Raw genomic sequence first — 18830 nt, forward strand, 5'->3', positions numbered from 1 at the left:
TTGACATCATGGGAAAAAAAAAAAAAAAATCAGCCAAGACCTCAGAAAAGAATTGTACACATCCACAAGTCTGGTTCATCCTTGGGAGCAATTTCCAAACGCCTGAAGGTACCATCTGTACAAACAATAGTATGCAAGTATAAACACCATGGGACCACGCAGCCGTCATATCGCCCAGGAAGGAGACGAGTTCGGTCTCCTAGAGATGAACGTACTTTGGTGTGAAAAGTGCAAATCAATCGTAGAACAACAGCAAAAAAACGTGTGAAGATGCTGGAGGAAACAGATTCAAAAGTATCTATATCCACAGTAAAACGAGTCCTATATCGACATAGCCTGAAAGGTTGTTCAGCAAGGAAGAAGCCACTGCTCCAAAACCACCATTAAAAAGAACTACAGTTTGTAACTGCACATGGGGACAAAGATCATAGAAATGTCCTCTGGTCTGATGAAACCAAAATAGACTGTATGGCCATAATGACCATCATTATGTTTGGAGGAAAAAGGGGGAGGCCTGCAAGCCAAAAGAATACCATCCCAACAGTGAAGCACGGGGGTGGCAGCATCATGTTGTGGAGGTGCTTTGCTGCAGGAGGGATTAGTGCACTTCACAAAATAGATGGCATCATGAGGGAAGAAAATTATGTGGATATATTGAAGCAACATCTCAAGACATCAGTCAGGAAGCTTTGTCGCAAATGGGTCTTCCAAATGGACAATGACCCCAAGCATACTCCTGAAGTTGTGTCAAAATGGCTTAAGGACAACAAAGTCAAGGTACTGGAGTGGCCATCACAAAGCCCTGACCTCAATCCTACAGAAAATGTGTGGGCAGACCTGAAAAGGCGTGTGCAAGCAAGGAGGCCTACAAACCTGACGCAGTTACACCAGCTCTGTCAGGAGGAATCGGCCAAAATTCACCCAACTTATTGTGGAAAGCTTGTGGAAGGCTACCTGAAATGTTTGACACAAGTTAAACAATTTAAAAGCAATGCTACCAACTACTAATTGAATGTATGTAAACTTCTGACCCACTGGGAAATAAATAATTCTCTCCTATTATTCTGACATTTCACATTCTTAAAATAAAGTGGTGATCCTAACTGACCTAAGACAGGGACTTTTTTACCAGGATTAAATGTCAGGAATTGTGAAAAACTGAGTTTAAATGTATTTGCACAAGGTGTATGTAAACTTCTCACTTCAACTGTATTCAGACCCTTTGCTATGATACTCGAAATTGAGCTCAGGTACATCCTGTTTCCATTGATCATCCTTGAGATGTTTACACAACTTGATTGGAGTCCACTTGTAGTAAATTCAATTAATTGGGCATGATTTGGAAAGGCACACACCTGTCTATATAAGGTGCCACACTTGACAGTGCATGTCAGAGCCAAAACCAAGCCATGAGGTCGAAGGAATTGTCCATAGAGCTCAGAGACAGTAGTGTTGAGGCACAGATTTGGGGAAGGGTACCAAAACATTTCTGCAGCATTGAAAGTCCACAAGAACACAATGGCCTCCATCAATCTTAAATGGAAGAACTTTGGAACAACCAAGACTCTATCTAGAGCTGGCCGCCTTGCCAAACTGAGCAATTGAGGGAGAAGGGCCTTGGTCAGGGAGCTGACAGAGCTCCCTGACCACTCTGACAGAGCTCCAGAGTTCCTCTGGAGGTGGGAGAAACTTATAGAAGGACAACCATCTCTGCAGCACTCCACCAATCAGGCCTTTATGGTAGAGTGGCCAGACGAAAGCCACTCAGTAAAAGGCACACGACAGCCTGCTTGGAGTTGAAAAGTGAGTCAGGTAAAGAGGTAATTGTTCTTAAAGGGGCATTGTTGTATTTTGAGACAGGCTTGAATTAGCTAAGTAGCCAATAGGCAGAGGGTAGCATCATTTGTCTGATTCACTGTAATAATGGTAATGGGAATAATAGTGCATTTCATTTTGTAAAGTGGTTTCTTGTATCAAACAACACAAAAACATTTTCAGTAACCTCCTTGTCTGAAGGACAAGTAGATAAACAGGTTAATGTCAAGCCCTGCATGTCTCATGGAATGTTGGCCTACATTGAACATCACACATTGGCTGCTACTGTTGACTGAATGACAGAACAGCTATTTTTATGTTAAAATGTTATAAGATCCATTTTCTCCATTGCTTTTGATGGTAGGCCACTCTGGTAGACCTACATTATGATCAAATAGCCACAGTAGACTACTTGGCCACTGTTAAAAGTGTAACTTAAAGCGGGTACAGCCTCAGCGTTCACAGTAAACTTTCTCTGGAAGTTGCACAGAATTTTTACAATGTTACAATTTCAGCAGACCTTAAATATGCTCAGTCCGGAACAAAATGTATGTCCAAGATAATCTATCCACCTGACAGGTGTGGCATATCAAGAAGCTAAACAGCATGATCATTACACAGGTGCACCTTGTGCTGGGGACAATAAAAGGCAACTAAAATGTGCTGATTTGTCACACAACACAATGCCACAGATTTTTAATTAAATGTTTTATTTTATTTCACCTTTATTTAACCAGATAGGTCAGTTGAGAACAAGTTCTCATTTACAGCCTGGCCAAGATAAAGCAAAGTAGTGCAACACAAACAACACCGTGTTACACATGGGATAAACAAACACAGTCAATAACACTATAGAAAAGTCTATATACAGTGTGTACAAAAGTGTCACGCCCTGGTCGAAGTATAGTATGTTTGTCTTCATTTATTTGGTCAGGCCAGGGTGTGACATGGGTTATTGTGGTGCGTTTTTGTCTTGGGGTTTTGTGGGGTGTCTAGCATAGTCTATGGCTGCCTGAGGCGGTTCTCAATCAGAGTCAATTGATTATCGTTGTCTCTGATTGGGAACCATATTTAGGCAGCCATATTCTTTGAGTGTTTCGTGGGTGATTGTTCCTGTCTCTGTGTTTGTAGTCACCAGATAGGCTGTATAGGTTTTCACGTTCCGTTTGTTGTTTTGTATTGTTCGTGTTTTTTCGTCTATTAAAGATGTATCGAACTAACCACGCTGCATTTTGGTCCGACTCTCTTTCGACGGAAGAAAACATTACATTTACATTTACATTTAAGTCATTTAGCAGACGCTCTTATCCAGAGCGACTTACAAATTGGTGCATTCACCTTATGACATCCAGTGGAACAGCCACTTTACAATAGTGCATCTAAATCTTTTAAGGGGGGGTGAGAAGGATTACTTTATCCTATCCTAGGTATTCCTTAAAGAGGTGGGGTTTCAGGTGTCTCCGGAAGGTGGTGATTGACTCCGCTATCCTGGCGTCGTGAGGGAGTTTATTCCACCATTGGGGGCCAGAGCAGCGAACAGTTTTGACTGGGCTGAGCGGGAACTGTACTTCCTCAGTGGTAGGGAGGCGAGCAGGCCAGAGGTGGATGAACGCAGTGCCCTTGTTTGGGTGTAGGGCCTGATCAGAGCCTGGAGGTACTGAGGTGCCGTTCCCCTCACAGCTCCGTAGGCAAGCACCATGGTCTTGTAGCGGATGCGAGCTTCAACTGGAAGCCAGTGGGAGAGCGGAGGAGCGGGGTGACGTGAGAGAACTTGGGAAGGTTGAACACCAGACGGGCTGCGGCGTTCTGGATGAGTTGTAGGGGTTTAATGGCACAGGCAGGAGCCCAGCCAACAGCGAGTTGCAGTAATCCAGACGGGAGATGACAAGTGCCTGGATTAGGACCTGCGCCGCTTCCTGTGTGAGGCAGGGTCGTACTCTGCGGATGTTGTAGAGCATGAACCTACAGGAACGGGCCACCGCCTTGATGTTAGTTGAGAACGACAGGGTGTTGTTCAGGATCACGCCAAGGTTCTTAGCACTCTGGGAGGAGGACACAATGGAGTTGTCAGCCGTGATGGCGAGATCATGGAACGGGCAGTCCTTCCCCGGGAGGAAGAGCAGCTCCGTCTTGCCGAGGTTCAGCTTGAGGTGGTGATCCGTCATCCACACTGATAAGTCTGCCAGACATGCAGAGATGCGATTCGCCACCTGGTCATCAGAAGGGGGAAAGGAGAAGATTAATTGTGTGTCGTCTGCATAGCAATGATAGGAGAGACCATGTGAGGTTATGACAGAGCCAAGTGACTTGGTGTATAGCGAGAATAGGAGAGGGCCTAGAACAGAGCCCTGGGGGACACCAGTGGTGAGAGCGCGTGGTGAGGAGACAGATTCTCGCCACGCCACCTGGTAGGAGCGACCTGTCAGGTAGGACGCAATCCAAGCGTGGGCCGCGCCGGAGATGCCCAACTCGGAGAGGGTGGAGAGGAGGATCTGATGGTTCACAGTATCGAAGGCAGCCGATAGGTCTAGAAGGATGAGAGCAGAGGGAGAGAGTTAAAACCGTAACAGAATCACCCACCACAACAGGACCAAGCGGCGTGGTGACAGGCAGCGGCAGCAGAAGCAGCGAAAGGAGGAATGGACATGGGAAGACGTTTTGGACGGCAAGGGTTGTTACACTTGGGAGGAGATATTGGCTGGAAGAGATCGTCTCCCATGGGAACAGGTGGAGGCACTTAGGAGAGCAGAGGCAGCTGGAGATAGGAGCCTGCGATACGAGGGAACACGGTTGGCAAGGAAGCCCGAGAGTCAGCCCCAAAAATGTATTGGGGGGCTCAGGGAGAGTGTGGCAGAGTCAGGGTGCAGACCTGAGCCAACTCCCCCTGTTTATCGTGAGGAGCAGCGATCACAGGACTTCTGGACTTGGGAGGAGATATTGGATGGAAAAGGACCTTGGGCACACCCTGGAGAATATCGCCGCCCCAAAGAAGAACTGGAGGCGGAAAAGCGGAGGCGCTGGTATGAAGAAGCAGCACGGCGACGCGGATGGAAGCCCGAGAGTCATCCCCAAAAATGTATTGGGGGCTCACAGGGAGTATGGCTACGCCAGGTAGGAGACCTGCGCTAACTTCCTGTGCTTACCGGGGGGCTAAAGAGACCGGGCAGGCACCGTGTTATGCTATGGAGCGCACAGTGTCTCCAGTGCGGGTGCATAGCCCGGTGCGGTACATACCAGCTTTTCGTATTGGCCGAGCTAGAGTGGGCATCGAGCCAGGTAAGGTTGGGCAGGCTCGGTGCTCAAGAGCTCCAGTGCGCCTGCACGGTCCGGTCTATCCAGTGCCACCTCCACACACCAGTCCTCCGGTGGCATCTCCCTGCACCAGGCTTCCTGTGCGTGTCCTCAGCCCAGTACTACCAGTGCCAGCACCACGCATCAGGTCTACAGTACGCCTCACCTCTCCAGCGCTGCCGGAGCCTTTCTCCTCTCCTGCGCTGCCGGAGTCTCCCGCCTGTTCAGCGCTGCCCGAGCCTTCCTCCTCTACAGCGCTGCCGGAGCCTCCCGCCTGTTCAGCGCAGCCAGAGCCTTCCTCCTCTACAGCGCTGCTGGAGTCTCCCGCCTGTTTAGCGCAGCCAGAGCCCTCCTCCTCTCCTGTGCTGCCGGAGTCTCCTGCCTGTTCAGCGCTGCTGAGCTTCCCCTCAGTGCTGAGCTTCCCCTCAGTGCTGAGCTTCCTCAGTCCCGAGCTGCCCCTCAATCCCGAGCTGCCCCTCAATCCCGAGCTGCCCCTCAGTCCAGTGGGGTTCTGGGTGAGGACTACTAGGCCATGGTCGGCGGCGAGGGTGGACTATCCTAGGACGCAAGGGGGAGGAACTAAGACATTGGTGGAGTGGGGTCCACGTCCCGAGCCGGAGCCGCCACCATGGACAGACGCCCACCCGGACCCTCCCTATTGTTTTGATGTGCGTCCGGGAGTCCGCACCTTAGGGGGGGGGGGTTCTGTCACACCCTGGTCGAAGTATAGTATGTTTGTCCTCATTTATTTGGTCAGGCCAGGGTGTGACATGGGTTATTGTGGTGCGTTTTTGTCTTGGGGTTTTGTGGGGTGTCTAGCATAGTCTATGGCTGCCTGAGGCGGTTCTCAATCAGAGTCAGGTGATTATCGTTGTCTCTGATTGGGAACCGTATTTAGGCAGCCATATTCTTTGAGTGTTTCGTGGGTGATTGTTTCTGTCTCTGTGTTTGTAGTCACCAGATAGGCTGTATAGGTTTTCACGTTCCGTTTGTTGTTTTGTATGGTTCGTGTTTTTTTGTCTATTTAAAGATGTATCGAACTAACCACGCTGCATGTTGGTCCGACTCTCTTTCGACGGAAGAAAACCGTAACAGTAAGATTAGGGAGGTAAGGCAATAAATAAGCCAAGCCATAATTACAATTTCGCAATGAAACACGATTGATAGATGTGCAGAAGATGAATGTGCAAGTAGAGATACTGGGGTGCAAAGCAGCAAAAAATAAATAACAATATGGGGATGAGGTAGTTGGGTGGGCTATTTACAGAGGGGCTGTGTACAGGTGCAATGACGGGTAAGCTGCTCTTACAGCTGATGCTTAAAGTTATTGAGGGCGATATAGCTTCAGTGTTTATGCAATTCGTTACAGTCATTGGCAGCAGAGAACTGGAAAGAAAGGCGGCAAAAGGGGGAGTTGGCTTTGGGGATGACCAGTGAAATATACCTGCTGGAGCGCGTGCTATGGGTGGGTGCTGCTATGGTGACCAGTGAGCTGAGATAAGGCGGGGCTTTACCTAGCAAAGACTTATAGATGACCTGGAGCCAGTGGGTTTGGCAACGAATATGATGCGAGGGCCAGCCAACGAGAGCATACAGATCACACTGGTGGGTATTATATGGGGCTTTGATGACAAAACTGATGGCACCGTGATAGACTACATCCAATTTACTGAGTAGAGTGTTGGAGGCTATTTTGTAAATGACATTAGTTTTATGAGGGTATGTTTGGCAGCATGAGTGAAGGATGATTTGTTGCAAAATAGGAAGCCAAGTCTAGATTTAATTTTGGACTGGAGATGCTTAATGTAAGTCTGGAAGGAGAGTTTACAGTCTAACCAGACACCTAGGTATTTGTAGTTGTCCACATATTCTAAGTCAGAACCGTCCAGAATAGTGATGCTAGATGGGTGGGCCTTTTGGGGGCAGCGATTGGTTGAAGAGCATGCATTTCGTTTTAATAGCATTTAAGAGCAGTTGGAAGCCACTGTAGGAGTGTTGTATGGAATTGAAGCTCATGTGGAGGTTTGTTAATAGTGTCCAAAGAAGGGCTAGACGTATACAAAATGGTATCATCTGCATAGAGCTGGATCAGAGAGTCACCAGCAGCAAGAGCGACATCATTGATATATACAGAGAAAAGAGTCGGCCCTAGAATTTAACCCTGTGGCACCCCCATAGAGACTGCCAGAGGTCCGGACAACAGGCCCTCCGATTTGACACACTGAACTCTATCTGAGAAGTAGTTAGTGAACCAGGCGAGGCAGTCATTTGAGAAACCAAGGCTGTTGAGTCTGCAGATAAGAGTGCGGTGATAGACAGAGTCGAAAGCCTTGGCCAGGTCCATGAAAATGGCTGCACAGTATTGTCTTTTATCAATGGCGGTTATGATATCGTTTAGGACCTTGAGCGTGGTTGAGGTGCACCCTTGACCAGCTCAGAAACCAGATTGCATAGCGGAGAAGGAACGTTGGGATTCGAAATGGTCTGTGATCTGTTTGTTAACTTGGCTTTCAAAAACTTTAGAAATGCAGGGTAGGATAGATATAGGTCTGTAACAGTTTTTGTCTAGAGTGTCTCCTCCTTTGAACAGTGGGATGACCGCGGAAACTTTCCAATCTTTAGGGATCTCAGACCTTACGATCATGGTATGGGCAGGCATAAGCTATGGATAACGAACACAATTGCATTGTATTGACAGGAATTTGAATGCACAGAGATACCGTGAGGTCCATTGTCGTGCCATTCATCCACCGCCATCACCTAATGTTTCAGCATGATAATGCACAGCCCTGTGTCGCAAGGATCTATACACAACTCCTGGAAGTTGAAAATGTCCCAGTTCTTCCATGTCCTGTATACTCACCAGATATATCAACCATTGAGCATGTGTGGGATGCTCTGGATCGACATGTATGAAATTGTGTACCGTTCCCGCTAATATACAGCAACTTCGCACAGCCACTGAAGAGGAGTAGGACAAAATTCCATAGGCCCTATCAACCTATGCAAAGGAGATGTGTTTTCTGATCCACGCCCCTACCTTTTTTAAAGTATATGTGATCAACAGATGCATATCTTTATTCGCAGTCATGTGAAATCTATAGATTTGGGCCTAGATTTCCTTATGTGAACTTCAACTCAGTAAAATGTTTGAAATTGCTGCGTTTATATTTTTGTTCAGTATATTCAGTAAACTTTCACTTTCAACATTCCTCAGTTCCCTTCAAGTGTAACTCCAATGAAAAGAAAAACAGTGTTTGCATTATCATAAAAAGGCATGATACTCACAGAGGAGGAAATACTGGCCGTTTCCCGCCAGTGGAATGTCTGACTTGTGGAGCGGGAGCTATCTTTAACCTCATACACTATGACTCCTTTGGCACACACTCCTAAGATCAGCTCTCCGATGACTGGCTTCTTCTCGCGACCCACGCGGTAGAACAGAACGCCATACTCAGGAAGCTGCTGGGTGGCCTGGGAGGAAGTAAGATGTTAGACGTTAGAACGGCCGACGTGCAAGCTTCCCGCACGGGCTAAGAATGTTTGCCTTTGGTGCACCGTGCAGGTGCCACAGTCTTTTAGTATAATGATTGAAATATTAGTCCACATATTAGTAGTATGGAATTAATGAGACTGACATAACCATGTTATACACTGCTCAAAAAAATAAAGGGAACACTTAAACAACACAATGTAACTCCAAGTCAATCACACTTCTGTGAAATCAAACTGTCCACTTAGGAAGCAACACTGATTGACAATACATTTCACATGCTGTTGTGCAAATGGAATAGACAACAGGTGGAAATTATAGGCAATTAGCAAGACACCCCCAATAAAGGAGTGGTTCTGCAGGTGAAGACCACAGACCACTTCTCAGTTCCTATGCTTCCTGATGTTTTGGTCACTTTTGAATGCTGGCGGTGCTTTCACTCTAGTGGTAGCATGAGACGGAGTCCAAAACCCACAGAAGTGGCTCTGGTAGTGCAGCTCATCCAGGATGGCACATCAATGCGAGCTGTGGCAAGAAGGTTTGCTGTGTCTGTCAGCGTAGTGTCCAGAGCATGGAGGCGCTACCAGGAGACAGGCCAGTACATCAGGAGACATGGGGGAGGCCGTAGGAGGGCAACAACCCAGCAGCAGGACCGCTACCTCTGCCTTTGTGCAAGGAGGAGCACTGCCAGAGCCCTGCAAAATGACCTTCAGCAGTCCACATGCATGTGTCTGCTCAAATGGTCAGAAACAGACTCCATGTGGGTGGTATGAGGGCCCGACGTCCACAGGTGGGGGTAGTACTTACAACACCGTGCAGGACGTTTGGCATTTGCCAGAGAACACCAAGATTGGCAAATTCGCCACTGGCGCCCTGTGCTCTTCACAGATGAAAGCAGGTTCACACTGAGCACGTGACAGACGTGACAGAGTCTGGAGACGCCGTGGAGAACGTTCTGCTGCCTGCAACATCCTCCAGCATGACCGGTTTGGCGGTGAGTCAGTCATGGTGTGGGGTGGCATTTCTTTGGGGGGCCGCACAGCCCTCCATGTGCTCGCCAGAGGTAGCCTGACTGCCATTGGGTACCGAGATGAGATGAATCCAATTGAGCACATCTGGGACATCATGTCTCGCTCCATCCACCAACACCACGTTGCACCACAGACTGTCCAGAAGTTGGCGGATGCTTTAGTCCAGGTCTGGGAGGAGATCCCTCAGGAGACCATCCACCACCTCATCAGGAGCATGCCCATGCGTTGTAGGGAGGTCATACAGGCACGTGGAGGCCACACACACTACTGAGCCTAATTTTAACTTGTTTTCAGGACATTACATCAAAGTTGGATCAGCCTGTAGTGTGGTTTTCCACTTTAATTTTGAGTGTGACTCCAAATCCAGACCTCCATGGGTTGATAAATTTGATTTCCATTGATAATTTTTGTGTGATTTTGTTGTCAGCACATTCAACTATGTAAAGAAAAAAGTATTTAATAAGAATATTTTATTAATTCAGATCTAGGATGTGTTCTTTTAGTGTTCCCTTTATTTTTTTGAGCAGTGTATATAGAGACACGACCGTTCAAATAGTTTGTGGTCACCTAGAAATGTCCTTCTTTTTGAATGACACATATTTTGTCCATTAATATAACATCAAATTGACCAGAAATACAGTGTAGACATTGTTAATGTGGTAAATGACTATTGGAGCTGGAAATGGCTGATTCTTTTATGGAATATCTACATAGGCGTACAGAGAGACATTATCAGCAACCATCACTCCTGTGTTCCAATGGCATGTTGTTTTAGCTAATCCAAGTTTATCATTTTAAAAGGCTAATTGATCATTAGAAAACCCTTTTGCAAGTATGTTAGCACAGCTGAAAATTGTTGTTCTGATTAAAGAAGCAATAAAGCTGGCCTTTTTTTAGAATAGTTGAGTATCTGGAGCACCAGCATTTGTGGGTTCGATTACATTAATGAAAATGACCAGAAACAAAGTACTTTCTTCTGGAACTCGTCAGTTTATTTTTGTTCTGAGAAATGACGGCTATTCCATGTGAGAAATTGCCAGGAAACTGAAGATCTCGTACAACACTGTGTACTACTCCCTTAACAGAACAGTGCAAACTAGCTCTAACCAGAATTGAAAGAGGAGTGGGAGGCCCCGGTGCACAACAGAGCAAGAGGACAAGTACAATAGAGTGTCTAGTTTGAGAAACAGACGGCTCACAAGTCCTCAACTGGCAGCTTCATTAAATAGTACCCGCAAAACACCAGTCTCAACGTCGACAGTGAAGAGGCGACTCTGGGATGCTGTCCTTCTAGGCAGAGTTGCAAAGAAAAAGCCATATCTCACACTGGCCAATAAAAAGAAAAGTTTAAGATGGGCAAAAGAGCACAGACATTGGACAGAGGAACTCTGCCTAGAAGGCCAGCATACCGGAGTCGCCTCTTGACTGTTGACTTTGAGACTGGTGTTTTGCGGGTACTATTTAATGAAGCATTTCCACTGCTCCAGAGTCCAATGGCGGTGAGCTTTACACCACTCCAGTCTACGCTTGACATTGTGCATGGTGATCTTAGGCTTGTGCGCAACTGCTCAGCCATGGAAACCCATTTCATGAAGCTCCTCACGAACAGTTATTGTGCTGACATTGCTTCCAGAGGCAGGAAGGTAGTGAGTGTTGCAACTGAGGACAGGCGATATTTATGCGCAACACACATCAGCGGTCTGGTTCTGAGAGCTTGTGTGGCCTACCACTTTGTTGCTGAGCCATTGTTGCTCCGAGATGTTTCCACTTCACAAAACAACGCTTACAATTTACTGGAGCTACTCTAGCAGGGTATATATTTGACGAACTGACATGTTGGAAAGGTGGCATCCTATGACGGTGCCACGTTGAAAGTCACTGCGCTATTAAGTAAGGCCATTCTCCTGCCTGTGTTTGTCTATGGAGATTGCATGGCTGTGTGCTTGATTGTATACAACTGTCAGCAACAGGTGTGGCTGAAATAGCAGAATCCACTCATTTGAAGGTGTGTCAACGTTCTTTTGTATATATAGTGTATGTATACAGTGCATTCAGAGTATTCAGACCCCTTGACCTTTTCCACATGAGGCTAGAAGATTGACACACCTGTATTTGAGTTTCTCCCATTCCTCTCTTCTCCCTCAAGCTCTGTCAGGTTGGATGGGGAGCGTCACTGCACAGCTATTTTCAGGTCTCTCCAGATATGTTAGATCGGATTCAAGTCCGGGCTCTGGCACGTTAAGAACATTCAGAGACTTGTCCCGAAGCCACTCCTGCATTATCGTGGCTGAGTGCTTAGGGTCGTTGTTCTTTTGGAAGGTGAACCAGTTTGAGGTCCTGAGTGCTCTGGAGCAAGTTTTCATCAACGAACTCTCTGTACTTTGCTACGTTCATCTTTCCCTTGATCCTGACTAGTCTCCCAGTCCTTGCCACAGAAAAACATCTCCACAGCATAATGCTGCCACCCTATGCTTCACCATAGGGATGGTGCCAGGTTTCCTCCAGGCGAGACATTTGGCATTCAGGCCAAAGAGTTCAATCTTGGTTGTAACATAACAAAATGTGGAAAAAGTCAAAGGTTCTGAATATTTGTTGAATGCACTGTACGCTATATAACACGATAACTCTATGGAGTGTTTTCATTGGCTCATGTTACCTTTAGGAACTCAAGTTCGGACTCGTCAGTACTCATAGTGGAGTTATTGACATGTAACCGTAGCAATTCCTCCTTTAGGTAAGGCAAGGCTCTTTTCTCCATGACGCTCTTGGCAACGTACTGGTCTGGTCGATAGTAGTTCCTCCCATAAACCTTTGGAAAATATCAGATCAAATTTAGTCATCACTCAACTATAACATTTCTAGAGCTAATATTACAAAATATTTACCATGGATGGGCATTTGAAATTATTTTACTATTCAAATAATATAATGACATTTTTATGACAGTCCAAATTTGTAATAATAATACGCTTTTTTTTTTTGCTCTTGACTCTCGACCAATGAGAATGACGCAAATGCACAAGGCAGAGGAAAAACAGCGAACATTCTGCTTTTCTCCGGTAGTTTGGCTAAAAGCAACAGTGAGAAGAGAAGTCCGATTTTCCATGATTCTCTTACAAAAAGGTTTTCTGGAGCCGATCATGTCAGGGCAGCCTGGAGGTCTAGATGTGCAGACACAAGAGTAGCTCAACACACCCTTAAAAAAACATTCAAAAGTTTGTTTTATTCAATTCAGAATTTTAAAAGTCATGGAATATCCTTTCAGGTAAAAATGGCACAAAGATATGTTTATTTAATTTAGACAGCTTTTTCATTGCTAACCTCTAAAAGTCTAAGCCTTTAGGGGGGGGTCTACTAAGCTAACACATGGAACTATTTTAGCTTGGTCACACCATGTATCATTAAGTTATTTGATTTAGAATTTTAGGACCCCCTGTATGTTTATTTTTTAATTGTTTGATAAAATATTGAATTTGGCCTTTAATATTATAGCCCATAGAAACACATTGAATACCACATTCATAAATGGCAAAAAGGAAGTCAGTAAAAAATAATACATCATAAGAGTTTTGAAGTGGCATTTTTTTATCTAGGAAATATTAGAAAGCTCAGGGAAAAAAATTGTGGGGACACATTTAACCTCTTTTTTAAAATTGGCACAAAACTACCTCCATTCATTTGTATGGGTTAATAACAGACGAGTCCCATGATACTTGTGGGGGACGTAGAGCAGAACAGAGAACACCGCCCTCCCTGTGAGTCTCCCCTTTCCACAATGGGGTCATATTAGTTTGTAGCCCACGGTTTGGACGGCACAGACAAAAATTGGCACATCGGCGATACCGAATACAGAAGAGTCCCATGACACTTGTGCGTGTCGTAGAGCAAAACGGAGAACACCATTGTGTTTGTGAAAGTCGACTCTTTCCATGTAGTGGTTATTAGGCACATTCTGATGCTACAGACGTTTTCCTGAGAAGATTGTCTGGATGTGCCCTGGGCTGACAAACAGCATTGTAGCCTGTCACTTTCCACCCAGGATGCGGAAACCCGAAATGGGCGGATGCGGTGAATTGAGATGCGGCCCATTCTGCAGCTATCGCTAGCTTAAACTGAAGGATTTCTTTTATTATGCTCATTAATTTGACACCCGGGTGAGCCAATAAACTCTTAAGGATTAAAATAGGGCAAAAAAAATGCAAAAAATGAAAATTATTTAAAGTAATTTAATACTAAAATCCATTTAGATATCCGGATATTCAATTAACTGTGCCCAATTCTGCCCAGCCATAGTATTTACAAGGTAATATCTATTTACAGTACCAGTCAAAAGTTTGGACACCTACTCATTCAAGGGTTTTTCTTTATTTTTGCTATTTTCTACATTGTAGAATAATAGTGCAGACATCACAACTATGAAATAACACATATGGAATCATGTAGTAACCAAAAAAAAGTGTTAAACAAATCAAAATATATTTTACATTTGAGATTCTTCAAAGTATCCACCCTTTGTCTTGACGACAGCTTTGCACACTGTTGACATTCTCTCAACCAGCTTCATGAGGAAAGCTTTTCCAACAGTCTTGAAGGAGTTCTCACATATACTGAGCACTTGTTGGCTGCATTTCCTTCACTCTGCGGTCCAACTCATCTCAAACCATCTCAATTGGGTTGAGGTTGGTTGATTGTGGAGGCCAGGTCAACTGATGCAGCACTTTAACACTGTCCTTGGTCAAATAGCCCTTACACAGCCTGGAGGTGTGTTTTGGGTCATTGTCCTGTTGAAAAACAAATGACAGTCCCACCAAGAGCAAACCAGATGGGATGGCGTATCTCTCCAGAATGCTGCCGTAGCCATGCTGGTTAAGTGTACCTTGAATTCTGAATAAATCACTGACAGTGTCACAAGCAAAGCACCCCCACACCATCACACCTCCTCCTCCATGCTTCACGGTGGCAACCATACATGCAAGAATGATCTGTTCACCTACTCCGCGTCTCACAAAGACACGGCGGTTGGAACCAAAAATCTTAAATTTGGACTCATCAGACCAAAGGACAGATATCCGCCAGTCTAATGTCCATTGCTCATGTTTCTTGGCCCAAGCAAGTCTTCTTCTTATTGGTGTCCTTTAGTAGAGGTTTCTTTGCAGCAAGTCGACCATGAAGGCCTGATTCACGCCGTCTCCTCTGAACGGTTGATGTTGAGGTGTATCTGTTACGTGAACACTGTGAAGCATTTATTTGGGCTGCAATCTGAGGTGCAGTTAACTCTACTGAACTTAGCCTCTGCAGCAGAGGTAACTCTGTGTCTTCCTTTCGTGTGGCGGTCCTCATGAGAGCCAGTTCCATCATAGTGCTTGATTGTTTTTGCGACAGCACTTCAAGAAACTTTCAAAGTTCTTGACATAATATGGACTTGTTTTTTTTTACCAAATAGGGCTATCTTCTGTATACCCCCTACCATGTCACAACACAACTGATTGGCTCAAACGCATTAACTATAGAAATTCCACAAATTAACTTTTAACCAGACACACCTGTTAATTGAAATTCATTCCAGGTGACGACCTCATGAATCTGATTGAGAGAATGCCAAGAATGTGCAAAGCTGTCATCAAGGCAAAGGGTGGCTACTTTGAAGAATCTCAAATATAAAATATATTTTGATTTGTTTAACACTTTGCTTACTGCATGATTCCATATTTGTAATTTCATAGTCGATGTCTTCTACAATGTAGACAATAGTAAAAATAAAGAAAAACCCTTGAATGAGTAGGTGTATAACCAGAGATACTGTATAACCATATAACTCAAATAAAATGTATAAAATACCTCAGGCATACAGTCTCCATACTCTGCTTGGAGAGCCAAGGCACCCAGATATAGGCCTGTCTCTTCATGGCAGGCCAACCTGTCCTCCAGTATATCCTTCCTCAGCTGTAGGTAGTACTGGTGACGAGTCAGTTTGTGCCTGCCAAAAACCCCCAGTCACACACAATTTGCTTCCATGGAGAAAGCAGTGGACAATCTGCAACATTGCCTGACCTCTATGAATTCCATCGGCCGACTTTGAATACAATACACTGTAAGCACGAGCGGATGCGAGGTACTTACAAAAGGAGAGAGATGTCGTGGACAAAGAATTTCACCCTGAAGAAAAGGACAAACGTGGAGGTAGGTACTTTCTTCCAACTGTCGGGGGCGACCTTGGAAATCTTTGTGTCATTTTCCAGGAAGAAAAACTCATGGTCTAAAACCGAGAGGTAAAAAGGAAGAGTGACATTTTTAACACGCGAACCATGTAAAGACAACTTACAACAAAACACCTCAATGAACTGTTTCCCAGTAAACGACATGCAATATTTGTGCATTACCATCAATGTAAGCAAGGCCAAAGTAGAAGTGCTCCACCAGGTTGGAGTGGGCAACAATCATATCAAAGACATCCCCTCCTCCTGACTTGACGTCGCACTTGACCAGGATGCTCTGTCCGTTTGGCATGACCACACTCAGCTCCCTCATAGAGGAGGGAGACTTCCCTTTCTTTGACTGGATTAAGAGACAGAAAGAGAGTGATTCATGTGAAGACCGACGGATGACAGTTGGGCTGATGATAAAAGGCATTTGATGTAGCTCTTGATTTAAAAAAAAATAGTTTCACCTTTTATTTAACTAGGCAAGTCAGTTAAGTACAAATTCTTATTTATAATGACGGCCCACCACGGGCCAAACCCGGACGGCGCTGGGCCAATTGTGTGCCGCCCCTATGGGACTCCCAATCACAGCCGGATGTGATGCAACCTGGATAAGAAGAGGTGGTGAGGCCTGACCTGAGCAGGCCAGACCACTAGCCGATGATAAAGCCATAATTACCACAATGGATCCGGGTAGCTCCAAGACAACCAGAGGCTCGTCTAACTTTCGAATGAACTCAGGACCCATATCCTGCAGAAATAATGAATCGAAACATTAAGAGCTACTAAAATGTCAACCCGATGTTTCACACGACTCACTATGATATCATACCTTGGCTTTCTTTTCATTAAGGCTGAACGTGGACTCGTTTAGATATGTGTATGGTACAGATCTGACGCTGCCACGGCGAAAGCCATCCAGGTATGGGCTAGAGGGGCTACGTGACTGATAGCTGCAGTAACTCTCTCTGTGACGTGACCCTTGGGGAATTCTGGGAGAAAAAAAAATACAGATTACAGGGATGAAAATCTTTATCTTATTGTCCATAGACAGTTGCGTGAATTATCCCTTAAAAAAAAATATATATATATATATATATACGTGTAAAGCTGATAATATGTGTATTCCGGTCAAAATGTGCCTTTTGTTGTTTGAAAGGCGACTGCTAGGTTCTTACCCTCTGCTGAGCTCAGCTTGGAATGTTGGGGTGCTTCTGTTTCTCAGTGCCCAGGTGGAGTTATGGTACGAGGCACTTCCTGAGAGACTGTGAAGCCTCTCTCTGACCATATGACTCCGGTCAGTAAGTTGAGGACCAATCTCAGCCATGGACACATGATCAACCTAGAAAACACAATAGAATGACAGCTGATGAATTAGATAAGTTGCACTGACCTATCCTTAAAAATAACCATGTCTCAAATCAATATGATCTCAATTGAAACCCAGCTGTAGATTGTAGCCAAGATAGAGTTGCAAGCAGCCAGTATTGTCACAATATGGAATAGAGGCCAATTTATTTATAGAAAATGTGACCCTATAATATCAGTGTGCTGGTCAGCACATGGAGTGTAGAGTGACAGCTATACTGACTACAGGTGCATTGCCTAAACCAAAAAGGGAATGTGGGTGACTCACAGAGTCCCTGAAGACATCTTGTACTAGCTGTCTGATGAGCTTCTCTGGTAGGGGCAGTTGAGCAGCCTTGATGTGCTGTTCACAGGTCTCCAGCACGGTCACAAGATCTGCTCGTCTGTGGACCGTGTCCTCACACATACTCAGCAAGAGGTTGTTCAGGTTGTCACTCAGCTGAATGGGCTGGTTTTGAGGTAGTTGATAATCAACGGACCAGAAGAGGGTCATTCCAAGGGAATATACAATCATCTGAAGAAAACAGAGAGAAAAACAAGGCAACAGTAAACATGTCGGTTATTCGGTGCTAGAGGAGTAGCGTTTTAAGTGTTTTTCACAAAATTCTAAATCCATCATGGCGGACCTCTTGGGTCCCTGAGGCAAATTTGTTCCTTGTAAAGAGAGGGACCTATGTACCACATTTCATGACTTTAGGTCAAACGGGGTGTGGGCGTGACCTTACAAAGTTTGCATTTTCAATCACATGTTATCTGGTCAGTGTAATTTTGTAAACCGTAAGACGCATCATTCACCCAAGCTTCGTCAAAATCGGGCTTGCGCTGTCTGAGACACTGCGTGTGACGAACGTACAAGCTAACTGACAGAGACAGATCCAAAGCACTGTTCCTGAGTAAAATCGTTCCTGAGGAATTCATGCAAAGCCAAAGGTCGAGAACCAAAACAGTGGCGAGATGTCAAGCCAACGGAGACCATCGGAGTTGGCTATATAGTACAGACGGATATGAAATGGGATTATGCAGTGAGATGCGATGACGTTGCGATCAGGGGTTCATTGAGCACCTTCTCCGAGGCCGTCCTGTTGGAGGCAGCGTGCCCCTCCTGTACCTCTGGAGCAGTGAAGGAACCAAGGTTCTCTGACCGGGGACAGCTCTTGAAAGCAAGGTTCCCAGTGGCTGACAGAAGCACTGAGCCAGGGCTCAGTACACTGCACATGTTACCAGGACCTGCCGAGAGGACAAAAGACAAAACTATTAGAAGTAGAGCATGACGTTGTGTTGCCTACCCTTCCCAATCATCTCGGGTTTGAGGCCTATTTCTTCTCATGCATAAAGATGCATATGCAAAAACAAGTCATGGGATATGAAAGTCAGCTCAGCATAATACCACTTATGGAGGACTGCAAACATCTGACACACGTGGGCGTGAACAATCCCTTTAAGGTCAAAAGATCCTGCCGGTGTGTATTATCATGGGTCCGGAAAATAATATAAATATTTCTAGGTACCTTTGTGAGAGATTTCCATTAAGGCCTCGGCGGTGCCCAGTAGCAGACACCATACCTCATCCTCCTCCAGAGGTGACCCCCGGGCCTCCAGCACCTCCGTCAGGGTCACGAAAGTGCCCATCCT

General features: G+C 45.4%; 1 protein-coding gene across 1 annotated transcript in view; it reads right to left on the minus strand.

Annotated features, from left to right (window-relative positions):
- Window positions 1-18830, minus strand: part of frmpd2 (FERM and PDZ domain containing 2) — a 48921-nt gene that overhangs the window by 21674 nt on the left and 8417 nt on the right. Inside the window, exons 2-12 of the mRNA XM_052478449.1 lie at window positions 18707-18828; window positions 18262-18425; window positions 17467-17712; window positions 17009-17172; window positions 16663-16822; window positions 16510-16581; window positions 16011-16185; window positions 15751-15886; window positions 15469-15607; window positions 12287-12439; window positions 8395-8580 (exon numbers count right to left, since the gene is read on the minus strand). Of these exons, the coding sequence (XP_052334409.1) occupies window positions 8395-8580; window positions 12287-12439; window positions 15469-15607; window positions 15751-15886; window positions 16011-16185; window positions 16510-16581; window positions 16663-16822; window positions 17009-17172; window positions 17467-17712; window positions 18262-18425; window positions 18707-18827 (1716 nt within the window). The 5' untranslated portion in view covers window position 18828. The remainder of the gene's footprint in view (window positions 1-8394; window positions 8581-12286; window positions 12440-15468; window positions 15608-15750; window positions 15887-16010; window positions 16186-16509; window positions 16582-16662; window positions 16823-17008; window positions 17173-17466; window positions 17713-18261; window positions 18426-18706; window positions 18829-18830) is intronic.

Source organism: Oncorhynchus keta, chromosome 24, assembly GCF_023373465.1.
Source record: "Oncorhynchus keta strain PuntledgeMale-10-30-2019 chromosome 24, Oket_V2, whole genome shotgun sequence".
In the NCBI taxonomy this organism is placed as follows: Eukaryota; Metazoa; Chordata; class Actinopteri; order Salmoniformes; family Salmonidae; genus Oncorhynchus; species Oncorhynchus keta.